We start from the raw sequence: 27,999 nt of genomic DNA, 5'->3' as shown, positions 1-27,999 counted from the left end.
ATTGTTTAAGTTTCATGTTCATCTGAGTTTGTAACAAGTTTCATGGAACAATTCAATGTTCAGTTTTAGTTCCCTGATCATTTGGGATCCATGATTGATGCAGTGTCTGTGAATATCTGAGTGAAGACCTGCAGAAAGCGTGCTTTTTCACCAGCACAGTTGTTTTCACCCCTTTTCCCCGCCCTGCTGGAGTCCTCAGTGTTTCCAGGCCTAAGCCATTACCTGATTCTCATTTCCACACACCTGCACACCTGTTCCCAATCCCCCAATCAGCACCCAGCATATAAATCAGCCTTGTCAACTGTACTTCCAGTTTCAGTTGTTCTAACAAAGTAAGTGCTCTTGTGCTCTGTCTCACTGGTGTGTTGCATATGAACCTTAACAGTTACACACGTTCACATTGATTGTAGCTGCTGAGAAACGAGAGGGTCAAACTTTCTCCTTCCATGTTTTCTAACTCTATCTTGGGTTTTAACTGGCAACCGTCACAAACTTGTTTCCTGCCCCCGGATAATAACCATATCCTTGCTAAAGGCTTAAAACAGCCATTGACCTTTTACCCTCTTGGTGTCATACCTCATCCAGATGTAGGACTTTACCACCAGGCAGACTTCACAGGCATTCTTCAGATTGTTTCTCATTTTGTCTGATTATTCCTTGTTTCCTCTCCCTGAGTCCACAGTAGTTTTGACACCTTGATCCAATGCTAGACCAAACACAGAGCTTTGGACATGACTGCAGGGACGGACCACTGATCATGTCTGTCTCAATGCCCTGGAGGATGTTTGGGTCAACAGAGTGAATGGAACTTGGTAATTGGCTGTGTTTGGGTTCCTGCTGAACCACCGAGGAACTACAACACTTGGCTCAGTCTTCAGAGGGACAAACAGTGTGGGTGTCTGATCTTTGTAGACAGGCTGATTTTTGAAAACAGGTGTGTTTAAAGTGTTTAAAGTCTTTTTGCAAACAAAGGCAAGAATGAGGGTGACGCTTTCATGCCTGCCGTTCATTTTCTTTTCATTTTCTCTTTTTTAATTAGTTTAATTTAGTTTTCTTTAACTAAATCAATCTTAAACTTTTTAACAATAATTATAGCTTCAAGTTTCCCATAAAACTAGACGTTTAGTGTGAGCGAGATTTGCAGCGCCTCGTTTTGGTGACCATCTACTGATTTGCATTTGGTGCTCACCAGTTCACCAGAGCTGAACTCATATGCGTTTGTGTAACACATGACACTGCTGAGATATAAGAGTTTTTTTTTTTTTTTTTTAAAGAAGGATTTAATTGGCAGTTTGTCCCAGTAAAGACAACTCTTTTGCCCATATTTCTTTTCACATAAAGCACCGTTGTGATCATGTGAAAAACTAATGATCCAAACTAGCGTGCTTCTGTCTTGACTCATGCATTTTAACCACACTCCAAGCTTTTTTTGTTTTTTTTTTTTAATAATTTGCTGGAAGATTTATGATAACGTCAGTGCTTGGATGAAACATTTGACTCAGTTTCAGACACAAAAGTGGTGGTGTGTTCTGATGTGTGCACAGAATATTTATGACGTGTGCGTCCAGATTTGTGGAATTACATAAAATAAGTAAACTTTGCGGGCCAGTTGTGCCGTCGGTGTTTATGGATTTTCACAGGAAATACCGTAAAAGTAAATAGTCAGAGCTTTTCATAGGAAAATGTGAGTTTAAACTCTCAAAGCAGTGACAGTCTAACAGTCTCTCGTCTGGCATTCTCTGCAAGTGGTTTGACTATTATTCATTTACAAATAGTTTCTGTCCGTGGCTTTCTTTGCTGTATGGATTAAGTTAGTGTTTTCTCACACAGGAAATTGCATGTCTGTCAGGAGGATTGTGGGTCAGTGTCTTGCTCATAAATCATGGCTCTAACAGTGACCACGCAGTAACTTCATGTTACATAAAATCGCTCCGCTCCCTTTAATTTGTTGTTATACAAACGGTTATTTTTCAGCGAATTGTGCCACATTTGATTTAAAAACTCCCCAAACTAATTTCTGCAAATGTCCTCCCTTTTTTTTTTCTTTAATGATCTCCTGTGAATTGGACATTTCAGATTCCCATTGGACTTTGTACTTAATGCAAGAACATTTATTGGTCTTACCGTCCCATTGTTAAAAAAAAAAAAAAAAAAACTTATAGTTTAATAAGAGACTTCATCTCCTCCAGGATTTTCCACAGTCTGTGTTTTGCTTTGCTAATCCACATCTATGCCACGGTATATTAAGATAATAACACAGATTAAGTCTTCAGCAAACATTCTGTTCCATATAATTTCATCAAGCCAACACCACCCTGTAAATCCCCCAGCCGAGTGCCGTTGTTAAAGTGTTTCTGGAGCAAAACCGAGGCAGAACAAGACGGCTCGTTTTTGTATTTATTTTCTGTGTTTAATTGGACAAATGAATAGCATTCCAGCCCAGGAGCATAGTGGCATTATTGTTCTGGGAGAATAAACACAGAAGGGTCCTGCGTGGACTATAAAACTCCAGAATAAACAGCTCTCTCAAAGCCCAGTATTGAATGTCTGTTTATGACTTGTAATATGAAGTGCAGAGCTCAAAAATCACTAATTACATCAGCTATGTGGATTTCTGGGGAGAGCTCTTAAAGAGGGCATTGGTGGCTGTAAGCGTGTGTGTGTGTGTGTGTGTGTGTGTGTGTGTGTTTGTGCCCCTTTGGCTGTTTCGTGCCTAAGTGAATATTTTGGTCTGTTTTACACTTTCCTAAAAGTTTAAGTCCATTTGCTCGGTCTTAACTCTCTACCTGTGCACGCTGCAGAATTATAAGCTTGTGTGTGTGTGTGTGTGTGTGTGTGTGTGTGTGTGTGTGTGTGTGTGTGTGTGTGTGGCTTGTAACAGCCCACAGAGGGCTGACCTCGGTGCAGGGCGGGAGGAAAAAAATGGTTTCCTCTCCCCTGATCTCTGCAGACCCTGGTTATTAAAACATGTTTCTCTCTTCCGCTGAGATGAGAGGAGGCGAGGGGCTGACCCTCTCAGCGCGTGCTGTGACGACTCTTTTAGCCAGCAGCACCATTAAAATCCTGACATGGAAAGTAGCAGTTATACAGGAATAGATAAAATCATTTAATTGATTAAACTGATAGATTTGCTGTTGGACTGACTGCACCTCAGGGATGTAATAGAGAGTTTCTCACCTAACCAACTAAGACTTCAAGAAAAAAACTAAACTACAAACCAATAAATGAAGAAATCAGCTGCAAGAGAAGAGTGATCATGCAAACAAACATGAAGGAATGAAGTGTGAAAAGTCCGAGGACAGCTGAAAGATGGGGGGAAAAAGCAGAGCCTGAATGCAGAGAAAGGAAACATTCATGGCTGTGTGTGAGCAGCTATACAGTTCAGCTAAGTTCAGTTAGTGGCCAGTCAGTCCTGCTGGCTGCCTCTGCATGCGCCATCACCTCATCACTCACTGGCCTGCCCGGACGCCCGGCAGCCTCCGCCCTGCTGCTGCTGCTGCCGCTGAGGCAGCCACATAACTACCGCGTCTCATCAGAACGAGTCGCCACCTCATATCTCAGCGCAGGTATGGGTTCATTCATGAGTGCTGGACACAGTTTTAACACGAGGGCCGTCGGTGGGATGACTGGTTGCCTGGCAGGCTGATGGACGGCCTGGCTGTCGGTCGAAGCTGTTCTGCTGTCTGACTGGACGCCTTTTTGACGGTGCTGAGGTCATCGCAGGCAGATGAACCAAAATGTGCTGCTCTGAAATATTCCTGGACATGAGAAGCCTTTTTGATGAGCTAGTTGGCCAGTTAATGTCAGGAGAAACACATTGTTGCTGCCATATAGGAAGATGCATTACGTGAGATAAAGTGAAAACATGAAATATTAAATTACATCACATTTTGGAGCTGCAAGGTCTTCACACAGCTTCAGTCAAATCCCAACTTATTTCAAGGCAGAGCTGGAAATTTAATTTGCATAAGTTACAAGCAAATAAATGGAGCCTGGAAATTACACTGGCAACTGTGGTAAAGCACATTTTCAAGAAATAACCTTGTGCAGCATAGTGGGGAAAAAGAAGAGTGTTGTTCTTTAAAGATTTCCTCATTGTGGTTTTGACAGGGCTTCATAAGTCCATGAGATCAGATAGTTAACTGACCAAGGAAGGAAAAATATTTACTTGAACTTGAACTGCCACTGCTCAGTGGCTGCAGAAACTGGACATTTTACAGATGAATTTGTAATTACCTTTGGTTGTTATAAATTTCCAGAATTACATTAATTAGAAGACAATCGGTTCAAACTTGTACATTGTACAAAAACAATGTGTTTGATGCATCTCTAAACACTTTCTACCCACCATGTCTGTGGCTTCCAATTCTATCAGTGATGTAAAACTTTAAAATGGATCACAAATGCATATCTTAATTTCCTTTTTTTAAAAAAGGCTCAGTAATTTCCTAAAACAGAGAGGCACTGTAGGTGTTTAGGAAACGCTACTGAAACAGGAGAATATGGGGCTTTTGTTGGTTTCTATTTTCAGGTGCAGGTGAATACATCTTTGGTGCTGCAGTATTTTAAAAGTAAAGTAAGATTTTAAAATTCATTTACACACTGTATTCTAACATGGCATACCCTAAAATTAGTTATAATTAAAAATACAATATTAGAAACCCATTTTACTAGATTTATTCCATATTAAAAGTATAAGGAAATAAAATTCCATGTATTAGTATAAGATGGACAGATCCATAAGTTCCACACGCTTCTATGTTGTTATATTACTCCACTCCAGTCAGGCTGTTTAAGAGTTGCTGTGCAAACTGTTCAACAGAGGAATAGCGCTGCTGTAACCGGACGCCTGTCACTGCCAACAACATCTATCTCAAGAATGGGTCATACACATTTATAGCTCATATCACATTCGCCGGCTATAGACACCACCAAATCAAGTCAGCAGCTATGAGTTGATCATATCCTGCAGTATATAATGTCATGCCGACCATATGATGACAGACTATAACAGTGGAGACCACATAAAGTAACACTATCTCCTGTCCATCAAGATGTAATGCAAATACCGGCTGTAAAATAACACATTATACTGTGTGGTGGAGGCGCTGCACATTCTAGGCACTAACAGTCTCTGCCTGGTAGCTGCTTCCAGGGAACAGTCATCTGTTGCAAGTGATGTGACGTGTTTAACATGTCCCATTTGTTTGGTCTAAACAGTAAAAGAACTAGATAATTATCATGAGCATTAATAGCTGTTGTGGCTGAGGACATCACCTAAAAAAAACACTAGACTCATGACCCAAACTCAGAGAAGGAAAATCAAAGTAAAATGCAGATTTTCTTGAAGGTGTGTTTTCCTGTGGGCTGTAGGTAAATGTGGCCTCTGACTCAGTGCTGATCAGCACTAAAAGTGCCGGTGATGCCCTGTGTGGGTATCAGTGCCGAGGTGACCACTCCTGCCCTCAGTATCTCTGATTTGTGGCCAGCAACCAGTTCTGGACTGCGTCCACCTCTCAACCATTATGGGCTGAGCACTGCAGCAGGTGGTAGGAGGCGTGTAAGCTCCGAACATGGAGCAGGCTACGAGCCCACATCCCAAAGTGGATTATCTTGAGCCAGTTTAAGATAAGGCAAGACTGCCATCTAGTGATTCGGAGGTAGACGTCCTGTTCAGTGTCCTGATGTGGTGTTTCCTTTTCTTGGTATCTTCCCCACTGAGCCATTATTTAAGGGAATTCTAGGGTTTTCAAATGACTTAGCCAAAACCCAGACCAAATTCTTGACTTATGTCCATGACATGTCCCATGAAAGACTTGTGTACCTGCTCAATACGCTCCACACAACTGGATCATATGGACCTCATTTTTATGTGTTCACGACCAAAAAAAAAAATACTTGACACCTTGGATTAATCTGATTTTTTTCTGTGATATTTCAGATTTGAAGTAATTTGTCATGACTCTGTGTATGCTGCATATAAGACTGTAGCTTATGTGGTTGTTTTACTGACTGAATATCTCTGTAACAGAATCAGGGCTGAAGCATGTCTGACTGATGGAAGTGGAGCTGTGCTATAACACGTTTGCTGGTGTCTTGTTTGCAGGAACGTTTGCACAGTTGAGAGTTGTGGGAGAAATGTGGTCAGTGGTTCTGTTGCTGAGCTCAACACACCCAGATAATCTTGCTGTGGGATTTCATTTTCAAAAACTGCGTGTGACATGTAAAAATACTGAACTTTGTCTCGTTCTTTAACCTCAGTACGAGTTCAGTTAAATGTCATATAATACTTATTTACATTCTGGGCACAAATGAAGCGTGGAAAACACACATGTAGATTCAAGGACCTCGCTTTAATATTGCCTTTTTGCCCTTTCAAACACAGTTTGTGATGATTAATTTAAAGTGCTGTAGGCTGCTAAAACGGTGTCAGTGTTGTATGAGTCTGTGAGAGTGCGGTCTGGGATTTTGCTGAAGAATTTTTAATTTTGGTAGGTGTGACATTTACAGCCTGGAGACCAAATCCAGCCCCATAAAGAGCTGCTGGCCCCCTTTTTTTTTTTACAGCCCTGTAAATACAGAGTTAATTTGTTTTTTGTCCGCCCCGAGATTAAAACATGAACAATAAGTGAGAGGTGTTTTAAAAGGCTCCCTTTAAGGGCCCCACAGTCAGGAAATAAACACAGTTATGGAAAATTAAGTGTCTGATGTGGGTGTGAAACTTTGCTAAAGGTCACAGGATTAGAGGGCCGGACACCCGAAAATGCATGCTCACATTCACATTCATGTATGAGCAAACATGGAGCTGAAAACTGAGAACCGAGATTTTCTCCCCCGCTGTGAAATATGTTTACCACATTTACCAGGCCTCGGGACTATAAATTCAGGCAAAGTTACAAGGGCTGTAAAGTCAAGCCACATCTCCCCGATTCCAGTGGTGGATGGCTGCAGTGAGGCCAATGGGGACCAAGGGAATTTTTTCTCAGCTGCCAGCTAGAGTCTTGCACTGTGGGACAGCGTGGTCACAACCAGGTGGTCCGGAGCTCAGGTAGTCCCTGACAGGATTCCAAACCCCTGCCCTGTCCAAACCATCTTCAGCCTGGTTTGGCCCCAGGCCTGAATTGCTCCCTTTAGGCCTGTGGGAGCAAAAACCAGCTTAAATCATTCCTGCCCTCTGTGTGTGGTGATCATGGAAGGAGTACAAGTACTGCTTTAAACATGAAATGTGTCTATTAAGACTTAACAGTACATGGATGTATTTTATAAAGAGACTGAAAGCTGCAGAGGGAACTGCTGAGTATTCACACTACATGTCTCTGTGCCACGGAGGATTTATTTGTTTTGAAAGCCCCCCCCAACAAAACCAGAAGTACGGTGAGAAAAATTCAGACAGTTTATTTGGGAAATGGAGAAAGCCACTGAAGAACATTGTGTTAAATCCTATCAGGATTTCGTGACATACAAAAAACCAACAGCATAATCCTCCTGGTCCACCCCTGGAGTCCAGCTGGGAGGAGATGGGAATGGATGTTTATACAAACAGTCAAAAATGTCCATTACGATTCAAGCTATGGTGAGGATGGCTCGCTCCCTCTTCCTCCTCTTCTTCTTCTTCTCCTCCAGCTGGCCTGTGGCATCAGCAAAGAACATCACGTCCTCTTTGGCCTCGAGCTCCCGCTGGAGGAACTGGAGGGCCGCGCTGTTGAAGCCCATCACGTCCTGAAACACGCAAAAAAGAGGTGGAAAAGGAAAGGCGCGATGAAGACGACAGTCTGTGTGGCGACGATGATGACAAGAAACTTTCTTTGTGGCCGAATTCTATTTTTTTTCCTCCCTGATGTTACTTACTCTGATTTCGCGCACTTTTGAGAGAGTGTTCGTGCGTAGCTCATCTATGACGGACAACAACATCTGGTTACTGGAGATCTGGCCAAAATGGATCCTGGAAAGAAATGGACAACAAAGTCAGCTCTCTCCTACATCGTTGCTGTTTGATAAAGATTATCAGAGCATCATATCACTTACTTGAGCAGGAAGAAAAGGCAGCGGCAGACCAGCTCCACCTCCAGGCCCTGCTGGATGTAGCTGTTGAAGAGCTTCAGCAGCTCGGGGACGTAAGGAAACGGTAACACCAGCAGAGAAACCTCCAGCTCACTGGCGATCACAACACAAACAGTTATAAGCACAGAGAACTTCAGAAGGTGATGTGTCAGAGTGAAATATCAGGTGGGTTTGGTCTTGTTCTTACCTGGACCTGACCTTCTTTATGACATCTAAAACATAGCGGGACGGCTGAAAGAGGGACAAGCACAGACTTAGTTACCCACAGCTGAAAACAACCTAATGACAATACTTTTATTTATAATATTGAATACTTACTGAAACATTTCCAAAGGCCACAAGGATAGGATTGGGTTTTGGTGGCGGAAGCTGCAAAACAACATCAGCTGTTTGTCAAATTTATTTCATAAATAATAATACTGAAATCATAAAAATACACAAAACAAGTCCATAAAGAACCTGAAAGAAAATGTTCTTTTTAATCTAATCATTTATCTGTGAAGTTCTGTTGGTGCAGTTGTTCAGCCCCGTGCAGCATCTGGCCAGCATTTTTTTAAACAGGATGTTTTATGCTCCACATCCTGTGCCTCAAAGATGGGGAACAGCAGTGTAGATGTATAGCACAGAAGTAGGATTACTGAATGATGTCTCTACCTCTTTGCCTGCATTCTCACAAGCATATTTATGCTCTTCCATTTTCCTGCTTTCCCCTTTGTAAAGCTCCAAAGCCTCCATTATTCGCTCTGCCTACAAAGAAATCACATGACAGCAAGAACAAAAAACATTAACAGATAAATAGCTTTTAACATTTCTGGAATTTTCAAATTCATGTTCAAAGTGCTAAATAGGAATGAGAAGGATATTGTTGCTGGAAGAGGTGAAGTCAACTCACAGCTTTGACTGTCTCAACAGTCTTCTTGCCGGCTGGTGCTGCCTCTCCTTGAGTCTCTCCAGGTACCTGTAGATTAAAACACATCAGTGCATCACGTACATCCATCCTTATTTATGTGAAGTCTCCATCCTGATTTGAAATAGGCCACTGTGAAGCTATGTCGCTCAAATGAAGGTAATGTCTGGTGAAAATGTGTAAAGATTTTGATGAAGTTTGGAAACGCTCACCACGGGCACATCTCCTTTGGCCATGCTCTCCTCAAACTCTGCTTCTCGTTCCTGCAAAAACAAAAAATAGTTTAACTCAGAGATACCACGAAACTGTGTCTTGTCTTTGAGTGTTAAAACCCATTAACCCCCATCCTCTGTCTCACCATCTCCCGTTCCTCCTCCAGGATGATGGGCTCTCTGGTTCTCTCCCACAGGCGCAGGGACTTGTCGTGGGATGACGACACAATATGGTCGCCACTGGGGCTGATGGTCAGACACCAAACCTCCCGATGGTGGCCCTATAAGGCAGAGAGAACAGTCACATGTTAGCCTGGAAGGACTTCAGCATCTGAGGTGTTGAGGAATCCTGCCAGAGGGCCCTTGGGCTACGCCACCTGACTCTAAATATCAAGAGCATGGAGAAAGAGCGTCACCTCTAGTGTCTGGATGTGCTCAAATTTGTCAGCATCCCACTGTTTGATCTTCTTGTCCTTCCCTGCTGTGAAGAACAGATGAGTCTTGGGGACAAACTGGAGGAACATGACGCTGTGGAGAAAAAGAACAGAGTGAAGGAAGAGAGAGGAAGTCAGAGAAGCAAATACGAAATTATTCAAAAGATAGAAAGCAGGAAACATGAAACGCAAAAGCACGAAAAAAGAGTAAACAAAGAAAAGCAGGGAAGAATATGGCAGGAAAAGACAGAGAGACAGATGGGAAAAAAAGTTAACAAGCGAGAAACAGCTAAATATGAGTCAAAAGATCAAAAGAGGGACGTGCAGAGATCAAGAAAGAAACCAAAAGAAAAATAAACACAGAAAAGTTCAAAATTAACCAAAGAAAATTAAATAAAGGCAAAGCAGCAAGGACAGAAAGTGAGATGATCCATGACAGAGCAGATGAGCGTTGAGATGAAAGAGCAGCTGGTGTGAAGTCACAGGGCAGTCCGAGTTAACAGGACACGGATCAGAGTCCCTGAACACAACAGATGAAGTCAGAGCTGGAAATGCAACAGCCCAGAAACTGATTTCATCGCCACACATTTGATAAAAGCTGCCCCAGCAAACCTGTGATTTTTTTGGTTTGTGTCTGTGTTGCTGGGCGTTACCTGTCATCATGAGCAAACATGGAGCGGTGACAGTCGCCAAAGTCCAAACCCCAGATCTTCACGTTTCTGTCGGCGGATCCGGTGGCGATGAGAGTGTTGTCCTGGTTAACGGAAACACAAAGGTCAGTGTCTGTGGGTCAAGGTGACCTTACTCGAGTCCACACTGATTCCACAAGCTGATGCAGGGACATTCATACACCAAGTGAGAGAGAAGAATATTCCTGTGACCAATGACTGATTGTGTTAGAGTTGTGTAACATGTAAGTTAGAAGTTGAATTTGTTAAACTGTGATTATATTGCAAAAAGAAAAAAAAAAGTGTCTCATCAATGTTAAATTTACATTTTGGCAGCTGGACAGTACTCACATGTGAGATGTCCAGACAAAGTACAGGCAGCTTGTGTCCATAGAGAGACAAGAAGAACTGAAGCAGGGACACAGAGGAATGTTCAGTTACGTCAAACAGAATCTTAAACACTATATGCTTTTTATTTTTAGTCAAATACATGCAGTCCTAGTGTTGTGTAATATTGTGTATGTGGGTTGTACCTTCAGCGTGTCTGTGTAGAAGATCTTGACGGTGCAGTCCAACAAAGAGACGGCCAACAGTCTGTGATCTGGAGAAAACTTCACACACAGAACGTCTTCCTCCAACTGCAGGGTGCGTGTGTGCTTCACTGTCAGCCTCCTATATCACAACGAGTTCACCAACCGTTAGCAGGGATACTTTCTACCACAGTTACAGGAGACAATGTGTTGATTCCTGAACATGGAACAAGGTGGTGACTTACTTCTGGCCGGTCCCCTGGTCTTTGATCAGCTCAAACTCCCAGAACTTCACTGTCTTGTCTGCACTTCCTGTTACAATCCCCCTCTTTGAGGAACAGAAAAACACATCACACACATAAACAAGTTAAAAACACACATACACACATGGGAAGGTCAGTAAATATAGTAGACCTGGTGTGTCTGCAGACAGACAGAGGTTTACCTGGTCAGGGGCCAGACACAGGGACCACAGGGCTCCATCGTGGGCATCTACTGTCTCCAAGAGGCTTCCTGAGGCCAACTCAAAGATCTGCAGCTTACCACTCTGTCAGGAAAAAAGACAACACTCAGTGAACACAAAGCATGAACTACAGAAGATTTTTTCTAGTTCTTGTAAACCTGATGGACTTGTACCATAATCATATTGTTAAGTGTCTGGCCGAGCTGGTTTGCATTTGAATACCTTAGTTCCCAGGATGATCTGTCTGTCTCCAGGCACAAAGAGGGAGCAGAGGGCATATTCACAAGACATGGTGCGAATCACCTGTAGGGTTGACCTGTGGCGGGTGATGGGACATCCAGTTAGAAGACCAATCACTAAGCTCCTGAATGTGACAAAAACTAATTGTAGGACACATTTGCAGGGCTTGCTGAGACTGAAGCAGTTTCACCACCTGTTCCACACTTTGACTGTGTCTCCAGAGGCGGAGAGGATGGCCAGGTTGTCCGAGCTGAAGGCCAGGGTGCGGACATCGGTGCGGTGTCCGCCGAGTGTGAGGCGAGCGGTCTTATTGGCTGTGGGGGTCTTCTCAGAGGTCTTCAGGCTGTAGGTTTCAATGGTGTTGTTCTGCAGCAGCAGCGCCACCTTCAGCTCACCACCCGCACATGACAGGCAGTCCACCCATCTGGGAGGAGGCGGAGGAGATGTGTGTGAGGAGTTAGGGAATTCATGCACAGTTAGTGGCTTATGTTAGTGTTTGGGAGTCGAGTCTGGGTGAATGATTGTGCCTACTTTTGTGTTGTTCCTTGACTATCTGTTGTTGGTCACAAGCTCAGCGTTCTAGCCCCTAAGCTCCTGTTGTGTCTGACTCTACACTGACCTGATCTTGGCGGAGGCTTTGATGTTTGTTAGTCTGATGATCTCGTCTTTCAGCATCTTCTCCACCAGCGGCTCAGCTGTCTCCTCTCCTGCATCTTCTTGAGCTCTGCAGCAGAGGGCAGCCACACAACAAGCTTCAGCATGCTGAACTTAAAACTCCGCATTAGTGGCAGCAGTGCAGTAACAGCGAGCATGTAAAGCTTTCAAAGGACCTAAACAGAAAGAATGATATGTGCTGTGCTTACTTAGCCGCCTTCTTTTTTGCTTTCTTCAACTTCTTTGTCATTTTCTTCTGCACTTCCTCCTCTGATAGCACAGTGAACAGCTCCAGGACTGAATCGTTGCCCTGATGGACGGCGAAGAAGAGAGATGTATGGCATTAATTGCGTATATATAAACTATCAGTATAAATTATGTATTTTTAAAGTCACACATTCTGAACACAAAGTGTGCTGACTGCGTGTAAAACTACTTAACAAGAATGTAAAAATCTCTCTGTAATTCATCAGGCCAGCTTCATAAATAACCAACTGCTGCCTCAGATCGCCTCATGCTAATGGAACACGCTGCAGAAACTACAGCTGACAGGCAGCTGAACACCGACAAGCACACTCGTTGTGCCTGTGCCTGCATGAAAGGAAATAACTTGTCAGTAAACAGTGTTCAGAATCCAAAAGACATTAGGGAAAAACAAACAAAATTAACTAGGCATCAAACAGTTTTCACGGGAATTGTGAATCACATTAAACAGTCTTGCTGTGTGGTCAGAATACAAAGTGATAATAGGACACAAATTTTCAACTGGGCCTGTGAAGCTTGTCTTGGATTTGTAATACTGTTGTCAGGCTGTGGTCTTATGCTTGTGGATGAAGGGAAACCTTAAAAATAAGTAGAAACCACACTAAATGTCCAAAGTCACTACTACACTGGGCTAAACAGCCACAAGACTGAATTCAGTTCAGAACCAATGTGCTAAATCAGCCAAACAGCCACTGATGAGGGCCTAATAGAGCCAATACACTAAAAATATTCGCTGTGTCTCCGTATGCTGATATTGTTGACAGAAAATCTTCCTTAAATTCTCTGATTTCTTAGGATTCACGAGTTCAGGAACCCTGAAATTCTGCATCATGTGTTCCAGACACACTTTACGATCTTTGAGAGGGAACTGGAAAACGCTTTGACACTCACATGGCAGGCGACAACTCTGGCCTTCGTGTCTGTTGTCAGCGAGACAACTCTGTCTCTGGCCTCTCTCAGGATGGAGCCTGCTTTCTTACAACTCAGGATCCGCTGAGGGACAAAGAGAGTCACAAGACAAAGTTTAAAGCCAAGTATAAGCAGGAGGGATTTATCTGAGGTCGAGCTGATGGACTGAAGCTGTTGTAAAGTTGATTTTTTTTCTGAGGCTTAAATAATCTTACCATCAACAAGAACAGACTGCGGCTGTTCTGAAAGACTAACATCTGTTTTACTGCTCCTGTTGTCTGAATGTTAACAGATATTAAATACTGGAATGTATATATGTGATTCAGGTTTTCACAGTATGTACTCTTCATCATTTTATCACAGTATTACATTAATGAGAACTCTTGTACCTCCTGCAGACTTTCGTCCACACCCTCCTCGTTGTCTTCGTCATCGTCATCATCCAGCAGAGTTTTCCCCTTCTTCACCTTGGGCTCGCCCTCAGCTTTTTCCTGAGCAGGGTGCAAGCACACAGACGGAGACGGAGCCGTTACAACAGTTGATGGTACATCGTGGATATGACATTTTATTGTGTACACAAAACTATACTGAGACAATTAATGTCTCAGACTGACATTTTTTATGTTATGAAGCAATTCAATTTTTTCTGTCTGCTTGATTCTCTTTTGACAGTGTTTCCTTAGGTGGAGCTCTTTTCTTTATTCGGCCATGGTGACTATCAGTGCTCAGGTTAACTTCCACTTCTTCAGTCAGAAAGACTCGGACAAAGTCGGTCCAGCTGCAGCCTCCCTCACCTCCTGCAGGTAGTTGATGTCCCAGGCTCGAAGTTCACTGTCTGCTGAGCCTGTTAACAGCCTGTTCTCCTGGTTCAGCAGCACCATGCCCCACACCTAGCACACACATACACACATATAGACAAATAAATACCATCACACTGATTAATCCCATTCATACATGCAGGACAATATATCATGTTAAAAATGTAATGTAAACTACTACTTCTACTCGCTCAGGTGAAAAGTCAATTACAGGTTCTTAACTGAAGTTTTGAGGCAGAGTACAAGGTTCCTGACATGGACTGAGAGTACTGTTTCTCAAAGAGCAGTCACAGTGATCTAATCATCAGCCTTCATCCAAGTAAATGAATCAGCACTGTTTCCTTTACCTAATGTCAACAACAGATGTAACACAATCAAATTACCTTTTCAGAGGAAACTCAGGAGACTGAAACTACATTAGCTCTCAAGGACAGTGAGAAGTGAACCTTTCCTCAGCCAGTGCATCTCTTTGATTATGTTAATGATTACAGGGTAAGAAGCCCCTCACCTCACTGCGGTGGCCCACCATGGTTTTGAAGCAGTGCTGTGTCTCCAGGTCCCACCACTTCACAAAGCTGTCCTTGGAGCTGTGTAGCAGAGATGGACATACTGTATTCATAACACCGCAGTTCTTATTTTCAGGCTTTTCAGGCTGTTTTTAATGTTTTAAAAGTTTATCTGCTTAGAATCAATGTTAAAAAATAACATCAGATTATGTTTAAGATTATGAGTGAAATACATGTCATGTCGTGCAGCTTAAACTCACAACCACCACACTGTCTACTATACATACAAATAGCTCAACATATTTGTTGTGTCTTAACAAATGGAAATTTCTTTATTCTACAAATTGTTTCAAACTAAAATGGAAAAGGCAGATAGTGTAAAAGTTATAGTTCAGAAACTCTGCTGGGTAAGTGCCCTAAAGCTTTTATTTCTTTCTGTGAATATGACCCTCTTCATCACCCAAGTCATGAAGTGAAAGGCGTGTTACCTGGTGACCAGCAGGTTCTTGTCTCTGAGAAACAAGGCCTGTGTGATGACGTCCTTATGGCCTCTAAGCCTGTACAGACCACACTCGTTGATGATGTCCCACACAATCACATCTGTGTCCTGAAGGAGGAGATAAAGGTAATAAATCCTTACCACAGTTTCTTACAAATTACATTATCATCCTGAACTCAGAGGTAGCTGTCTCCTCAACGCTCGATCCCCATGTACAATTTTAGAATTGTACTTACCTTGGAACCAGTGACGAGCCGTGCTCCCAATGCGTCATACTGTATACTGGTGACAGCAGACTTGTGGCCGTTGAAGGAGACGTTGCTCTCGCCGTTCAGCAGGCTGAAGATTCGCACAGCGCCGTCCTCGTAACCCACAGCAATATGCATGCCATCCGGTGAAGGGCACAGGAAGGTCACCTCGTGTTTCTGGCCCTGCAGGATGAGGACCTTGACAAACAGACAGAGACAGAGATGCTGGATGAAATCTGGAGACAATCTGAGTTGGGTGGTTGGTGAATTTTTCTAAAGTTGCTACAAACAGATGCTTTTGCAGTGGACCTGGACCTGGACCTGTTCTCCACTGCTGTCATAATCTCACCTTCTCTCCTTTTCGGACATCCCAGATGAAGACATGTTCACATGCAGCCACGGCGACATATCGCCCTCTCTCTCCTCCTCTGAGGGTCACGTATGCAATGTTGGCTTTCTGGCTTCCGATTACTCCAAACACTGCACTGGCAACGTAGCGCAGGTACTGCTTGGTCAACCCCATGACCAGCAGGCTCAAGGTGATGCTATTCCTCCTATTTCAAAAGGAATGATGGCGGATGGCAGCACTTATTATGGCACTAAAGCAGTTTTGATTAGTCAGACTGTTCATGGAAAAAAGGGTACCAAGGTATCCACATACCATTGGGTAAAAAGTGCATATAGTAATTATAGAAATATGAATATCATAAATTTAAAAAACATACCTTAAACAATGTATACATGATAAAGAAAACAAGCAAATCTTCACATTTGAAAAGTAAAAGGAAAAAGCACGATTGGCATTATTTCATTAAAAAAGGTCAACAACAAAATAGTCACTAACTAATTTTCTGTCAACTGACTGTGGATTGTGTCTGTGTGATCTAACCTTAGACATCTAAACTGATAATTAATACCATGAACTGATGTCTCATATTATTTCCATAATGTAATTAGACTGTAACACGTTTGTAGAGAACAGTGATTGACTGGAACAAATAATCAATCATCTCACAGTATACAAACACAGAGCCCTAAAGCTTGTATTTATGACATTAGTGTGCATTATTACTGCGTTAAAGTGTCATAATACACACATTACAGCGACGTGTGTGTCTCTGAAGGCCCACAGTGAGTTTAGTGTTGCGTGCTATGTTCCTCTGTGGTGGATCACTTTAATATTACAGAAGGTGTGTTGCCAGTTTTATGTAGTTAATTTTTGTATATTCATCGTTTAAACAAGCAAACTTTTTGTTAAATGTGTTAAATAGAACACGATAGTCGCCATAGTCAGAGGAGCGTTCGTTTTGTTACAATGCCCGTGCCCACGTGGTCGGAGTTTAGCGCTTTAGACCGATGAATCAACGCAGTATGCTGTAAACCCCGCCCGCCCAGACACCAATGTAAAACAAATCGAGTACACATAACCACGACACACCGGTTGTCCCTGAACCCACGTGGTGAAGCTGCTGGGTTACATGTTATCCATAAAGTCAGATATAACGAAGATTTACTTCTGTAAATGTTAGAAACAAAATTCACATTTCAATCTTTAATGCAGCGCATTTTGTATTAGTCCAGCTTCTCCCCTTACCTCAGAAAGACGGCTGCTAGCCACCCTGTGCTGTTTCCTGCTGCTTCAGACCCAACCAATTGATCCCACATCGAAGAAAAACATAAACAAAAAAAAAAAAAAAACATTAAAATAAAGTACAGTAATAGAGTCAACTTCTTGCCACACAATTGTGTGTCCTCATTCCAGTTTCAAAACTGTGGCAATTTGCTGCTTTTGCTTTTAAAAATTTATATAATTTTGGACAATTGGATTATTTATTGGACAAACATTGTGAAGGTAAATGTGATGGGCATTTCGCACTATTTTTGAATTAAGAAAAGAGTGGAGGTTAATCCATTTTGAAAATGATCATCACTTGTAGATCTCTATCCGGCAGTTAGAAATGAGCTGGTTACAAATTAACGCCTCATCTTCTGACAGTGGTATTAGTACTTTTACTAATGATAACTAATGATTTGAGTGCTTTTTCCACCAAAACAGACTGTGAATGTGTTTTTGCTCGATCGCTCTCTCTCTGTTGTTTTTGCCTGCGGCCCCAGAAAAAGCACAAACACTTGATAAACCAAAAAGCTTTTATTTTACTGCACTTTGACGAGGACGTCCTTATATTGTGTTGAACACCCCTGTTTATTAGTAGAGTTATGATAAAAAAAAATGCAGTGACTTCTCACAGATCCCTAAACGACCTCAGCGGAAGTGTGTTTCGTTTATTAGTCAGCTGATTAGGAACTGAGGAGTTAAATCAAGTTAAATAGAAACAACAAGAACAGTACCGAAAAATGAATACAAAATAAAAGCGAGTCGGGAGGTGCTTTCAAACGTACCACAGCGGGGAAAGCTGTGGTACGTGGGGGGGGGGGCATATTAAACATACCTGTAATAACAACTCGGGAAGATAACAAGCACTTGAGTTGCCTCATGTCGTTTTCTAACAAATGTTTTTTTTCTAAAAAGTTTCTGTGCAAATCTATGTGTTTGCAATATTTCTACAATGTGCTCTTGAGTAATTGTCTAAAAAAAAAAACTCGATACCGCGATAGTCGTTTTATTTTGAAATTCATAACCGGATGTTGTTGGATGTTCTTGGTACCTTGAAGTGTAAGTAGTGAGGAGCTAGCATGTAGGCTAAACCTGTGCAAACCTGCCTAATTGACCCTTTTAAACTCAATTCTTGTCTGTTTGCATTTACTTAGACCGCTAAGATGAGAACTCAGAGGAACGACAACACATCCTGAGTCTATACACGTCGTGTCAGGATTTACTGATTATTTTTTATGACCTTTTTTCTTGGCGTGAACATCACCTCTGCCTGGACGAAATACATCTGGCTAGTTAGGTAGGTAACTGCTGATTTTGTGGTTTGGAGAGACACTGGCCGGGCAAAGTACAGTCTTCATCCGTTTTTAAAGGAAATACTACTCCTGGGGACTGTCTTAAACATGTTTAAGAAGATAAATGAGTTAAATTCGTGAGGTGGAAATTCAGGTTTTGACAGAGTGTTTCTTAATACCGGTCCCGCCTCTTACTTTCTCGCTACCGTCCTGTGTTTTGGTTTATTTAATGATGTGCAGCTGTTACCGAGCTTAGTTGTAGCATTGATACGGTGGTAAGTTAATCATTATAATGTCGTGGTTGCCATTTAGCAACCAGTAAAATCCGGAATCAGATATGTATTCTCAGGAAAGCATCGTGTAATCTTTGAAATAAAGTCATGAATATAAGTTATGATTGATATTTGATTGATTTTCTGTTCATTGACTAATTGATTAGTCCTCTAATTGTTTCAGGACTAGTTTTTACACTTACAATGATAGATAGAAACGTTCTGTCAAATTCTCTCATTTTTGCTTCATGACTGACTTAATCAAAATCAAAATTGGTCATGGGTAATGCTCTATAAATCAAATGAATGTGTGAGCACTGACACACATAACGGATTCATTAGCTCTCCTCATGAAAAGGTTGGTGTCTCGAGTTTAGGTCAGGCTGTCACCACATTTCTGGACAGAGAGGTTGTTGTATTTAATAAAGCACAGAGCTGATCTTCTCTGATCTGCCCGAAATGTTATTACACACAGGGCTTTTTGTAAGTTTGCCACTTGAAATCAGTACAGGCTGGTTTATGTGGCTGCAGTTAGACGGATGATAGACATCAGTAGTTAAATCAGAGGTTGGTTGGGGTTTTTTTTTTTTTTTTTTTTTTTTTTTTTTTGTAAGACTGGCGATACTGATGTTTCCAGGTTTATCACACTGAAGTTGTTAAGTGTTTTGTGCACACAATGATAAGTATTCAGTGTTTCCTCAGATGATTCTGGAGACAATTGGCAGAAAATTAATCTGGAACTGTTTTGATAATCAGTTAATCATTGGAACGTGATTAATCAAATAATAACAATTCCTATACATTCATTGATAATGAAGATAGCCAGTAGTTGCAGTAATCAATGGTTGCAGCCCTGGAAAAAATCCCGACTTAAATACGTGCAAGATGGATTTTAGGCTTTATAAATAAAATTGACTTGATATCTGATGTTACTGTATAATCAAATTTCTCTGTTTGCTCTGCTTGCAGGGAGGCAGCTTGGAGATCTGGTGTCAGCCTGTAGTGTCAGAGGGGATGGATCCTCTGGGTGCTCGCTCCCAGTTTATAGATGTCCAGACTCTCCCCACGTGGCAGCAGCAGCTGGGTGAGGATGGTGAGAAGACACTGCGGGATCAGAGCGACAGCCTGCTCAGCCAGCAGGCCTTCCCTTCGCCCTTCCCCTTCAGACCGGACATCAACCGCAAGATCATCCTCTTGTGAGTCACTCATGTATTTCTTCACATATTTCTTCACATATTTCTCATCTCTTGTCTGCAAATTGTCAGCTTCTGATGAGTTCGGAATTCCAGTGTCAGTTTTACTTTTACTCACTTGCTTTTTTGAGTTTGCCTCCCATAGAACATAAACATATGTGGTTTACTGTTATATATGGCAAAGGAAATAAGCAAATCATCACACTTGAGAAGCTTAAACCAAAGAATGTTTGGCATTTTTGCTTAAAAAGTGACTAAAATTATTAACTAATTATCAAAATACTAATAGAAAATAAGAGTTTTTTGATCGACTAATAAATGATTAGACTAAATAATTTTATCTTATTATTTATCTTAATCTTAATCTACTCTCTTCAGTTCTAGTTTGGCTGAAATGTCACCAAGTCAAAACATGGGAAGCGTTAATTTTTAAAAAAATATAATTTTGAGATCTCTAATATGATGACATTCTTTCCTCTGCACAACTATGGAAAACAGTGTTCTTTTCATATTTTATAAATGTATTTAACCATGAAAGTATGTTTTCAATAAAAGGCCTCATGTTTGCCACAGTTCTTCTGTGGTGGGTTACTCCGCTGGAAAAGCTGCAAACCAAAACTGAATTTCATTGTTCTGAGCTTTTATGGAAAGTTTCTGTGTGCATTGAAATTTAAATGCTGTTTCAGACTTTTGCCCAGTACTTTCCTTTGTTATCATAATTGTTCCAACTTTAGAGATTATAAATATCGGTAATTCAATTTGTTGTGTTGCATTTGTGTCCACATGCTGATGTTTTCGTTTAAACCGTCCCTCCATCATGTGTAATGATTCAAAGAAACTTCAGCTGACTGTGGTCCTGTTTGCACTTAAGCCTTTCAGTGATATGACCAGAGTTAAACCCATGCTGATGATTATCCATCCTTTATTTATTTACCCTTTATTTATTCAATGTTTGAGTGAGCTAATCACACATCCCAGTCACTGGAAAAATCGATGTACACTCACCACACGGCCGGTCACCGAGACCAGAGAGCTTTGCAGTTTTTGAACAGAATGTGAAGAAGAGTTTTTATTTGTTAATTTGTTAAAATTTCATGGAAAACCCAAGAATCTGTGGCTCTAACTCTTCATCACAACAGTAATTGTAGGTTATTGTGCCTTAATACATTGTGGAAGCTGCTGTGGATCAAAGCGGCCTGTAGAACTTGTGGTGACCGAAGCATGGTGTTTCAGTGATGTGGGATCTTTTCCTTGAGCTAAAGTCCTGCTTTGATGAAACCATAAATCCTCTTTTCATACTGAGTCAAGAATTAGATTTTCCACATACTGAAGAGCCCAGCGTGTACGTGAATATTCTCATTCATCCAGTTTTATGGGTAGTTACATAGTAGTTTTGAGTTTAAGGCAGAAATACAAATACATTAGGTTTTCAGAAGTTCTTTTTATTACAGCCTTAAAGTCAATGCTGCATTGCTCATGTTTTTTTCAGTGTGTCTGTACTTAATTAAATTACAAAAATCTTTTTAGACCATTTAGAGTCAGGATCTCTGTCACTGAAATAGTGGTTTATGGTTTCAGGAGATTCTTGTATTTACTCCGGGCATTAATGTTTCAGTTCTTAGACTCAAACATCACATTTGATTAGATCGCTATACACTTTCAGTGCACCTCGCACTCTTCGGGCACCGTTCACACTGCAGTACCCGAGTGGCGAAGACAAGGACACAAGCAGGAGAAGCATTAACACAGAAATGGTTGTGACAGTGTTGTTTTTTTTCTACACGTGCTCCCTTCTCATCACTAGCAGCTTTGGGTCTGTAGTGTAAATGCTGTCTATGTTTCTCCACGTGCTCACTCAGATCAGTCCGGAGTCCAGGTCACCTCATAAATCCTCTTTGCAGAGTAACACATGACCGTCCGGAGCCCAGCTTTGCAGCAGTTTCTCTGAGAAAGCTTTGTTGTTGTGTAGCGGCCCTCGTCTGTTCAGTCATCAGGAGCAAGCACATTCCTGCTGCACTAACATGACCAGGAAGAATGGACCCTCGAGTGGTGGTGCCTTTCAGCTTGTGACCTCTTCAAATGAATAAAAGTTCTTCTTCTTAGAGGTTGTTAGAGATCCATGAGTGATGAAACGTCCCAAGTGTATAAGTGTATATTTCCCTTTGAATCTTATCAGATTGTTGTGTTTGAGTCATTTTTAGAAGAGATATAACTATCCAGTCTTTCCCGTAAGAAAAAAACTAAGAAAATTAAGGAAAACGAATGCTGTTATGTTTCCTACATCTTCTTATTGCTTATGTATACAGCGGGTATTGATAACTCTTAATTGTGAAAATTAAATTGTGATAATTGCACCATCAGATCACAGGGATTTCTCAGTAACAGTTTTCATCTAATATCGTAATTATTTCAACCGTCTGTCTCTAAGAAAGCGAGCCGTTTGTATTTGAAAATCAGTTCACCAGTTGATCCAGCAGACTGTCAATAAGATGGACTTTTGCAGGTTTGGGTTTTAGAAACTTTTGCTCTCACAACAGTTCCAGGTGAATTTTAAATCAGCTCTGAAGAACCAACAGAAATCGGAGCTTGTGTCAAACCGTCAGCAGTCTCATCTGGGTAACTTCACGAATGAAGAACTGGATCCTGACCTTTTACAGGAAAACCAGAGCTGGAACCAGCTCTTTCTCAGCAGAGCTGGCACCAGTGTTTCTTTCACTTTCAGACAAGCCCTGTTGCTGCTGTAGTCGTAACATAAATAGGTCAACATGTCTCAATTTATCACATTAAAAAGGATGCTACCATTATAATGAACAATTCAATAGTAGTAGATATTTTTTGTGACATAACCTAGTTTATAAAGCTGCTTGTCAGGGCAAGTACATACTCATTGCCATTTTGCTTCGCAAAGTATATTTTCAGTCTAAGGATTTATACAGGTGTATATAAGCCTCAGTAAAACAGGATCTGAGAGGCTGGCGTGTGGTTTGTTTCTCACTTAGACTGGTTGGCTTTGGATTGTAACTCTTCTTTTATTAGACTAAGAGGAGTGATGTTAAAAAAAAAAAACTCTTCCCTCTTGTTGCTGGAGGCTGAACCTGTCTTGTGACCAAATGTTTTCAACACATGGTCGAATAGTTCCTCATTGTTCCTTCCAAACAAACACTGAAGGGCTTCAGAGTGAAGAAATTACTGAAGTAGTAAAATAAGATAAATGCTGTATCTTCAAGGTTGTTTGATAAATGTGTTGATTAATGAGTATGTGTGTGGTCACACTGTTTCACTCACCGTTTGGAGGTAGTATAAAGCTTGAATAACCCTTTGGCTGGGGATTCACTGCAGTAAATACTGCAAATATTAATATGTATATATCAAATGGAGAGTTTCTGACGGTGAATTGTATAGTTTTGAACGTATACAAAATTCAGTGGTATGACAAAAAAAAAAAAATTTGAGATTTGAGTGAAACAAAATCAGAAGTTGTTATACGTAGCCAGATAACATGTACACAACAAATATGTTCGTGCCTATACTGAAATTTTAACATACATAACTCTTATTTCTTTCCACGACAGCACCGGGGACATCGCCCTGCTGAACTGCACCGCCATTGTGAACACAAGCAACGAGTCGCTAAACGACAAGAACCCGGTGTCAGACAGCATCCATCAATTGGCAGGGCCGGAGCTGCGAGACGAGCTTCTCAAACTCAAAGGTAGAGCTGAAGTGGAAAAGTTGGAGTGCAGCCCTGATGAAGAGTCTGATTCAGGCTTGCCTGCTCAGGGATGCTGTGGGCGTGTATTCACTGGTGGTTTTACATCGACATGACCAGGCGCATGATGCTCAGCTGAATTTAATAAAAAGGGTCTCAGCTGGCATCGCAACTGTAATATACAGTAAATTATCTTTTAGAAAGGTTCCACAGCTTGAGCAATCTCTGGGGGAAAAAAAAAAGAAATCTCCAAAACAAGTTCAGTAAAACATGAGCCGTTCATATGGTGTGTGGAGGAGTGTAAATCAAACCAAAGGAATCCAGGAATCAAATCCTTTTAAAGGCTCCATAGAGCCTTGGTTTGTTTCGCCAAGGTGTCTGTTTCTGAGGTTTCTGCAGCCACCTGAAGTACAGAAGAGATGAGTGCAGTTTGAATTCACAACCATTTTGTAATTGTAAGATGTTTTTCCTCAGTGAGTTTCATACTAAACGGTAAATCACTTTTATTTGCATGTTTGTGTTCAGGATGTCGGACGGGGGAGGCGAAGCTGACCAAAGGCTTCAGCCTGGCATCGAGGTTCATCATCCACACAGTGGGACCAAAGTACAAAACCAAGTACAGGACGGCGGCTGAGAGCTCACTCTACAGCTGCTACAGGAACGTCATGCAGCTGGTCGCGTAAGAACCATCAAATCAACTATTCAGTCAGTTAGCCCATCAGTCAATCTAGAACTGGGCAGTTTTAATGTAAGCAGCTTGTATCACTTGTATAAACACGCAGCACTCACTGCTTCTAATGTTGTGTCCATCTGACAAAGCGACACGTTACACAAGCAAGCCCATTAATTTCTTGAAGAGCCGAGCTGTCGTTACAAAAATGTTCAGATTTCAGGCTTTAATATTTTCCCCTCAGATATGATTTTGTTTGATAAACAGTATTTGCGCCTGACAGGTGGAAATAATCAGTGATTTGATGAAAGCCGCTCACAGCTCTCCATCTCTTCTGGGGAAAAAAAAAAAAAAAAACATCAGAAAGAATGCAGGAATAAACATCTCAAGAACACTGTTTGGAGAAAAGCTGCATCTGTTTTTGGGGTTGATAGTAAAACCTGAAATCTAGTTAGATATATTAAGTCATTTACGTTGTAACAAGCAGCTGTGAAAAAAATCTAAACTTTACAGCGTCTGCCTCAGACCACAACATAAAAGCTTCTCTTGTGATAGAGATATTTGCTCGACGGGGTGGAAGTTTCTGTGACATCATGTCTTTGTGTGTTTCTTACTGCAGCCCTGAATCAACCCACTTTTAATACATCTGTTCTCATGCATGTAAAACTAAATAACTAAAAAACAACTAAACACAAACGTCTGTAGAAGATATTGGGATAATCAGTTAAATACATTATTATAATAAAACCGTTTTACTCTAAATATCCGATACACTTTCACTTTGACGTTGATGAAAGACATTGTAGAACAATATTTCCTTTCTGGCTGCGTTGACTTTACGATGTCCCAGTTTTAAGTTGAAGGTAGAAAAAAAAGCAGAAAAATAAACTAGTCACGTTTTACAGTGTCAGTAATTCCGGAGTGAAAAAGTAAAAGTAGGAAATATAGATAAATGTGAAATGTTATGTTTAATAACTTTATAATCTTACATGTAAAATAAAATTGAAAATATAAACAAAGACTAATGTACTGTGAAACATATTGATATGAAAATATACAAAGTTCTTATAGTGTTCCAGAATTAACTATTTACTTTTAAAATACTTAATTAATAAAGTACTAAAGTACTTATCATTTGCAATTTGTGTGTGTGTGTGTGTGTGTGTGTGTGTGTGTGTGTGTGTGTGTGTGTGTGTGTGTGTGTGTGTGTGTGTGTGTGTGTGTGAGGAAACCATCTCATGTGTAGTATAAATGTGTAAAGTATGTGTGATTTTCTTTTTTCTTGTTGTCACAGAGAGCAGTCATTGGCATCAGTTGGCCTCTGTGTGGTGAGCACGACCAAAAGAGGATACCCACTGGAGGACGCTACACACATCGCTTTCAGTAAGACTCACACACACTCACACAGTTGTCATTAAGAAAGACACACCCACAGATGATCGATGAGGTACAGACATACACAACTTGTGGTAAAATGCAATGCACAGTGGTAGCCCCTTATCATGTCAGATCTCACGCTTTCTTTTTTCGGTAGGTACATACACACACACACACACACGCGCGCGCGCGCGCGCGATAAGATCATAATTTCATAACGGAAACAGCGAAAAAACATCCATGTCTCAACTGCACAACTGCAAACACCTCACAGATCCAGTGACCTAAACCACCTCTGAAGCTGATCTATCGACCACATAAACTGTTTTCACTGCACGTGTAGGAGCTGCTTCCCCAAAAAGTTCTCAGACTTCCTAGTTCCTTCACTTGTTAGGTTTATTGCATGTCTTAATATGCAAGGTAACGTGTGTGTGTGTGTGTGTTCATGTGTTTATAGGAACAGTGCGCAGGTTCCTGGAGAATCATGGAAACAGCATCGAGGCGGTGGTGTTCGCAGTGTCAGACACAGAGGAGGTCTGTACTGTGTACATCAATGAGCCAAAACATTCTGACCACTCACACATGAAGTGAATAACACTGATGATGAATAACAACGGCACAGGTCAGGGCCTGGGATATATTAGACAGTAAGTGTAGTACGTAGTGTGATGGATGCGGGAGGAATGAGCAGGAGCACACGAGAAGTGACAGTGGCCAGTCGCTTTATGAAGAATGCGTGCTTGTCAGACTTTCGCTTTTGAGTTACAGAAAAATTGTGGCAGGAGAGATTTGAGATACTGTTCGAACATCCAACGAGTACTTCAGCTGACACATTTAGTGTCTCGCTCAAGGACAATTCAGAAAGTTAGACGCTGGGTGCCACGAAAAGACCAAACCCACATCTTCCTCTTATTCAAGACTGGGCTTCCTGTACATATATTTTGGGGCATTAATATGAATATCAATATTTTTGTGTGTTCTTCCAGCCGGTGTACAAGAAGTTACTGCCTCTGTACTACCCTCGCTCTGAGGAAGAGGAGAAAGCCTGCCTGCCTCTCCTCCCAGCTGACATTGGCAACTCTGAGGGTGAACCCGTTGTCCCAGAGAGACAGATCCGCATTGCAGAGAAACCAGGCAGCCTGGAAGGTACACAACTTCCACACAAATCTTGTTTGTATGATGTGATGAAATGTTTCCCAGCATTATTCTGTAATGTGCTTCACTTTTGTGTAAGTAATGTGCTTGTAAGTGTAGGAATCGTATTTTTTCAAGTGGTTTATATTTTATTTTGGAATCCGACTCTCTTCTTGTGTCAGTAATAAATAGTCCAAGATCAACTGATGTGCCTTTATCGCTGTAAAAGTCAGCAAAATAAACACACACAGGCACAGTTTAATATTTTATTGCTCAACATTTCTATCCTCACTCCTCTCTCACTAAGGAAAGGGAACACTTTGTTGTTTTTTCTTCCTCTAATTATTTTTTTAATAACTTTTTTTTTTAAAATAACAACCTATTCAGCCCCTAGTCAGACAGCCTGTCGATTGACCAGTATGTCAGTCAGCAAAACACACAGCCAGCCAGAGTCACAGTCAATTAGTCAACCGCTCAGCAACTCAAAATGTCAGCTAAAACATCAAATGTAGCCTAGAGATGAAAGTCTGGACACAGATTAAACTTTAATGAGGACAGTGTGTTCAGGTCAGTGAGTCAGTCGGTGGACATGGACGAGCAGGGTTAGCAGAATATTCTGTAACCGTGTCAGTGGAACATCTGCATCTGGATCCTCCAGCCCACACTTGTACCTTCACACACACACACACGCACACGTACTTGCACACGCAATCACTCACTCAGAGAGCCGTGTCTTTCTCGGAGGGCGTCATATTTTCCACTGAATATCATCTGCATATTACAAAGAGCTTCAGCTGGTGGCCGGCAGGCCTGTCTAACACAGAGCAGGTGTTTGGGTTGTTTTTTGTTTTTTTTCTTGTTGTTGTTCTGAACTCACAGGTTGTTTGAGGACATCATATTTATATTTGTCTCCAAATGAAATTCCAGTTTTTCCTGGAATATCCTAGAAATTTGTGTAATTAGTTCAATTTAAGTTCAAGGACTTGTCACAAGGTGCTTTATAAGTTTCATAAAAAAAGACTAAATGGTGTTTTTAGACACGAGAGAAGTCATTCCCATCTAAGCCAAGTCATATGAAGAAAGTTTCATTTGCAGTGTACTTGTTAAAAGATAAGAATCAATGCAGTAATTATATTAGAAGGACATCAATCGAGAGTCAACTGTTATTTTTATTCATCCACTCCTCATGTGACAGGATGAAGATAGGACCTTTGTTGTTGCTGATGTATAGGGCTTCCTTTTGTGATGTGGTGTTGTTTTATGGGAACTATTATGTAAAACGTGTAGTGAAACCTGCTTTATCCTGCCATCTAAAGATGAAAAA

At 41.3% G+C, this 27,999-nt stretch overlaps 2 protein-coding genes across 3 annotated transcripts in view; one reads left to right on the top strand and one right to left on the bottom strand.

Moving 5' to 3' along the window:
* Positions 1–7,379: 7,379 nt before the first annotated feature.
* On the bottom strand, positions 7,380–17,055 carry wdr3 (WD repeat domain 3). Its single transcript, XM_041058077.1, has 27 exons — positions 17,008–17,055; positions 15,763–15,967; positions 15,402–15,611; positions 15,155–15,273; positions 14,669–14,747; positions 14,137–14,232; positions 13,732–13,833; positions 13,325–13,426; positions 12,379–12,479; positions 12,135–12,239; positions 11,709–11,939; positions 11,498–11,591; positions 11,258–11,359; positions 11,058–11,140; positions 10,816–10,954; positions 10,634–10,690; positions 10,268–10,368; positions 9,597–9,708; positions 9,327–9,461; positions 9,181–9,231; positions 8,954–9,019; positions 8,716–8,808; positions 8,380–8,430; positions 8,249–8,292; positions 8,026–8,154; positions 7,849–7,942; positions 7,380–7,719 (listed from the first exon to the last, which is right to left on the bottom strand). The coding sequence occupies exons 2-27, from the start codon at positions 15,934–15,936 to the stop codon at positions 7,564–7,566; spliced, it is 2,826 nt and encodes a 941-aa protein (XP_040914011.1). The 5' UTR covers positions 15,937–15,967; positions 17,008–17,055; the 3' UTR covers positions 7,380–7,563.
* A 1,037-nt stretch (positions 17,056–18,092) lies between these two features.
* gdap2 (ganglioside induced differentiation associated protein 2) overlaps positions 18,093–27,999 on the top strand; it is a 27,352-nt gene continuing 17,445 nt past the window's right edge. Inside the window, exons 1-7 of one of the 2 annotated variants that reach the window (XM_041057180.1) lie at positions 18,093–18,325; positions 19,570–19,788; positions 23,358–23,497; positions 24,020–24,173; positions 25,459–25,547; positions 25,999–26,075; positions 26,528–26,687. In XM_041057180.1, the coding sequence (XP_040913114.1) occupies positions 18,264–18,325; positions 19,570–19,788; positions 23,358–23,497; positions 24,020–24,173; positions 25,459–25,547; positions 25,999–26,075; positions 26,528–26,687 (901 nt within the window). In that variant the 5' untranslated portion in view covers positions 18,093–18,263. Of the gene's footprint in view, positions 18,326–19,561; positions 19,789–23,357; positions 23,498–24,019; positions 24,174–25,458; positions 25,548–25,998; positions 26,076–26,527; positions 26,688–27,999 lie in introns of both variants that reach the window. The other variant, XM_041057181.1, reaches the window with a different exon arrangement.

The sequence above is a fragment of the Toxotes jaculatrix genome, chromosome 15 (assembly GCF_017976425.1).
Source record: "Toxotes jaculatrix isolate fToxJac2 chromosome 15, fToxJac2.pri, whole genome shotgun sequence".
NCBI lineage: Eukaryota > Metazoa > Chordata > Actinopteri > Toxotidae > Toxotes > Toxotes jaculatrix.
The sequence above is the reverse complement of the archived record's forward strand: the minus strand, read 5'-3'. Positions and strand labels throughout refer to the sequence as shown.

Coding starts and splice junctions, on each gene's coding strand:
- wdr3 (XM_041058077.1), bottom strand. CDS start 15,936: ATGGGGTTGACCAAGCAGTACCTGCGCTACGTTGCCAGTGCAGTGTTT. Junction 15,612..15,762: donor ATGTCCGAAAAGGAGAGAAG/GTGAGATTATGA, acceptor CTGTTTGTCAAG/GTCCTCATCCTGCAGGGCCA. Junction 11,141..11,257: donor TGTGTCTGGCCCCTGACCAG/GTAAACCTCTGT, acceptor TGTTCCTCAAAG/AGGGGGATTGTAACAGGAAG.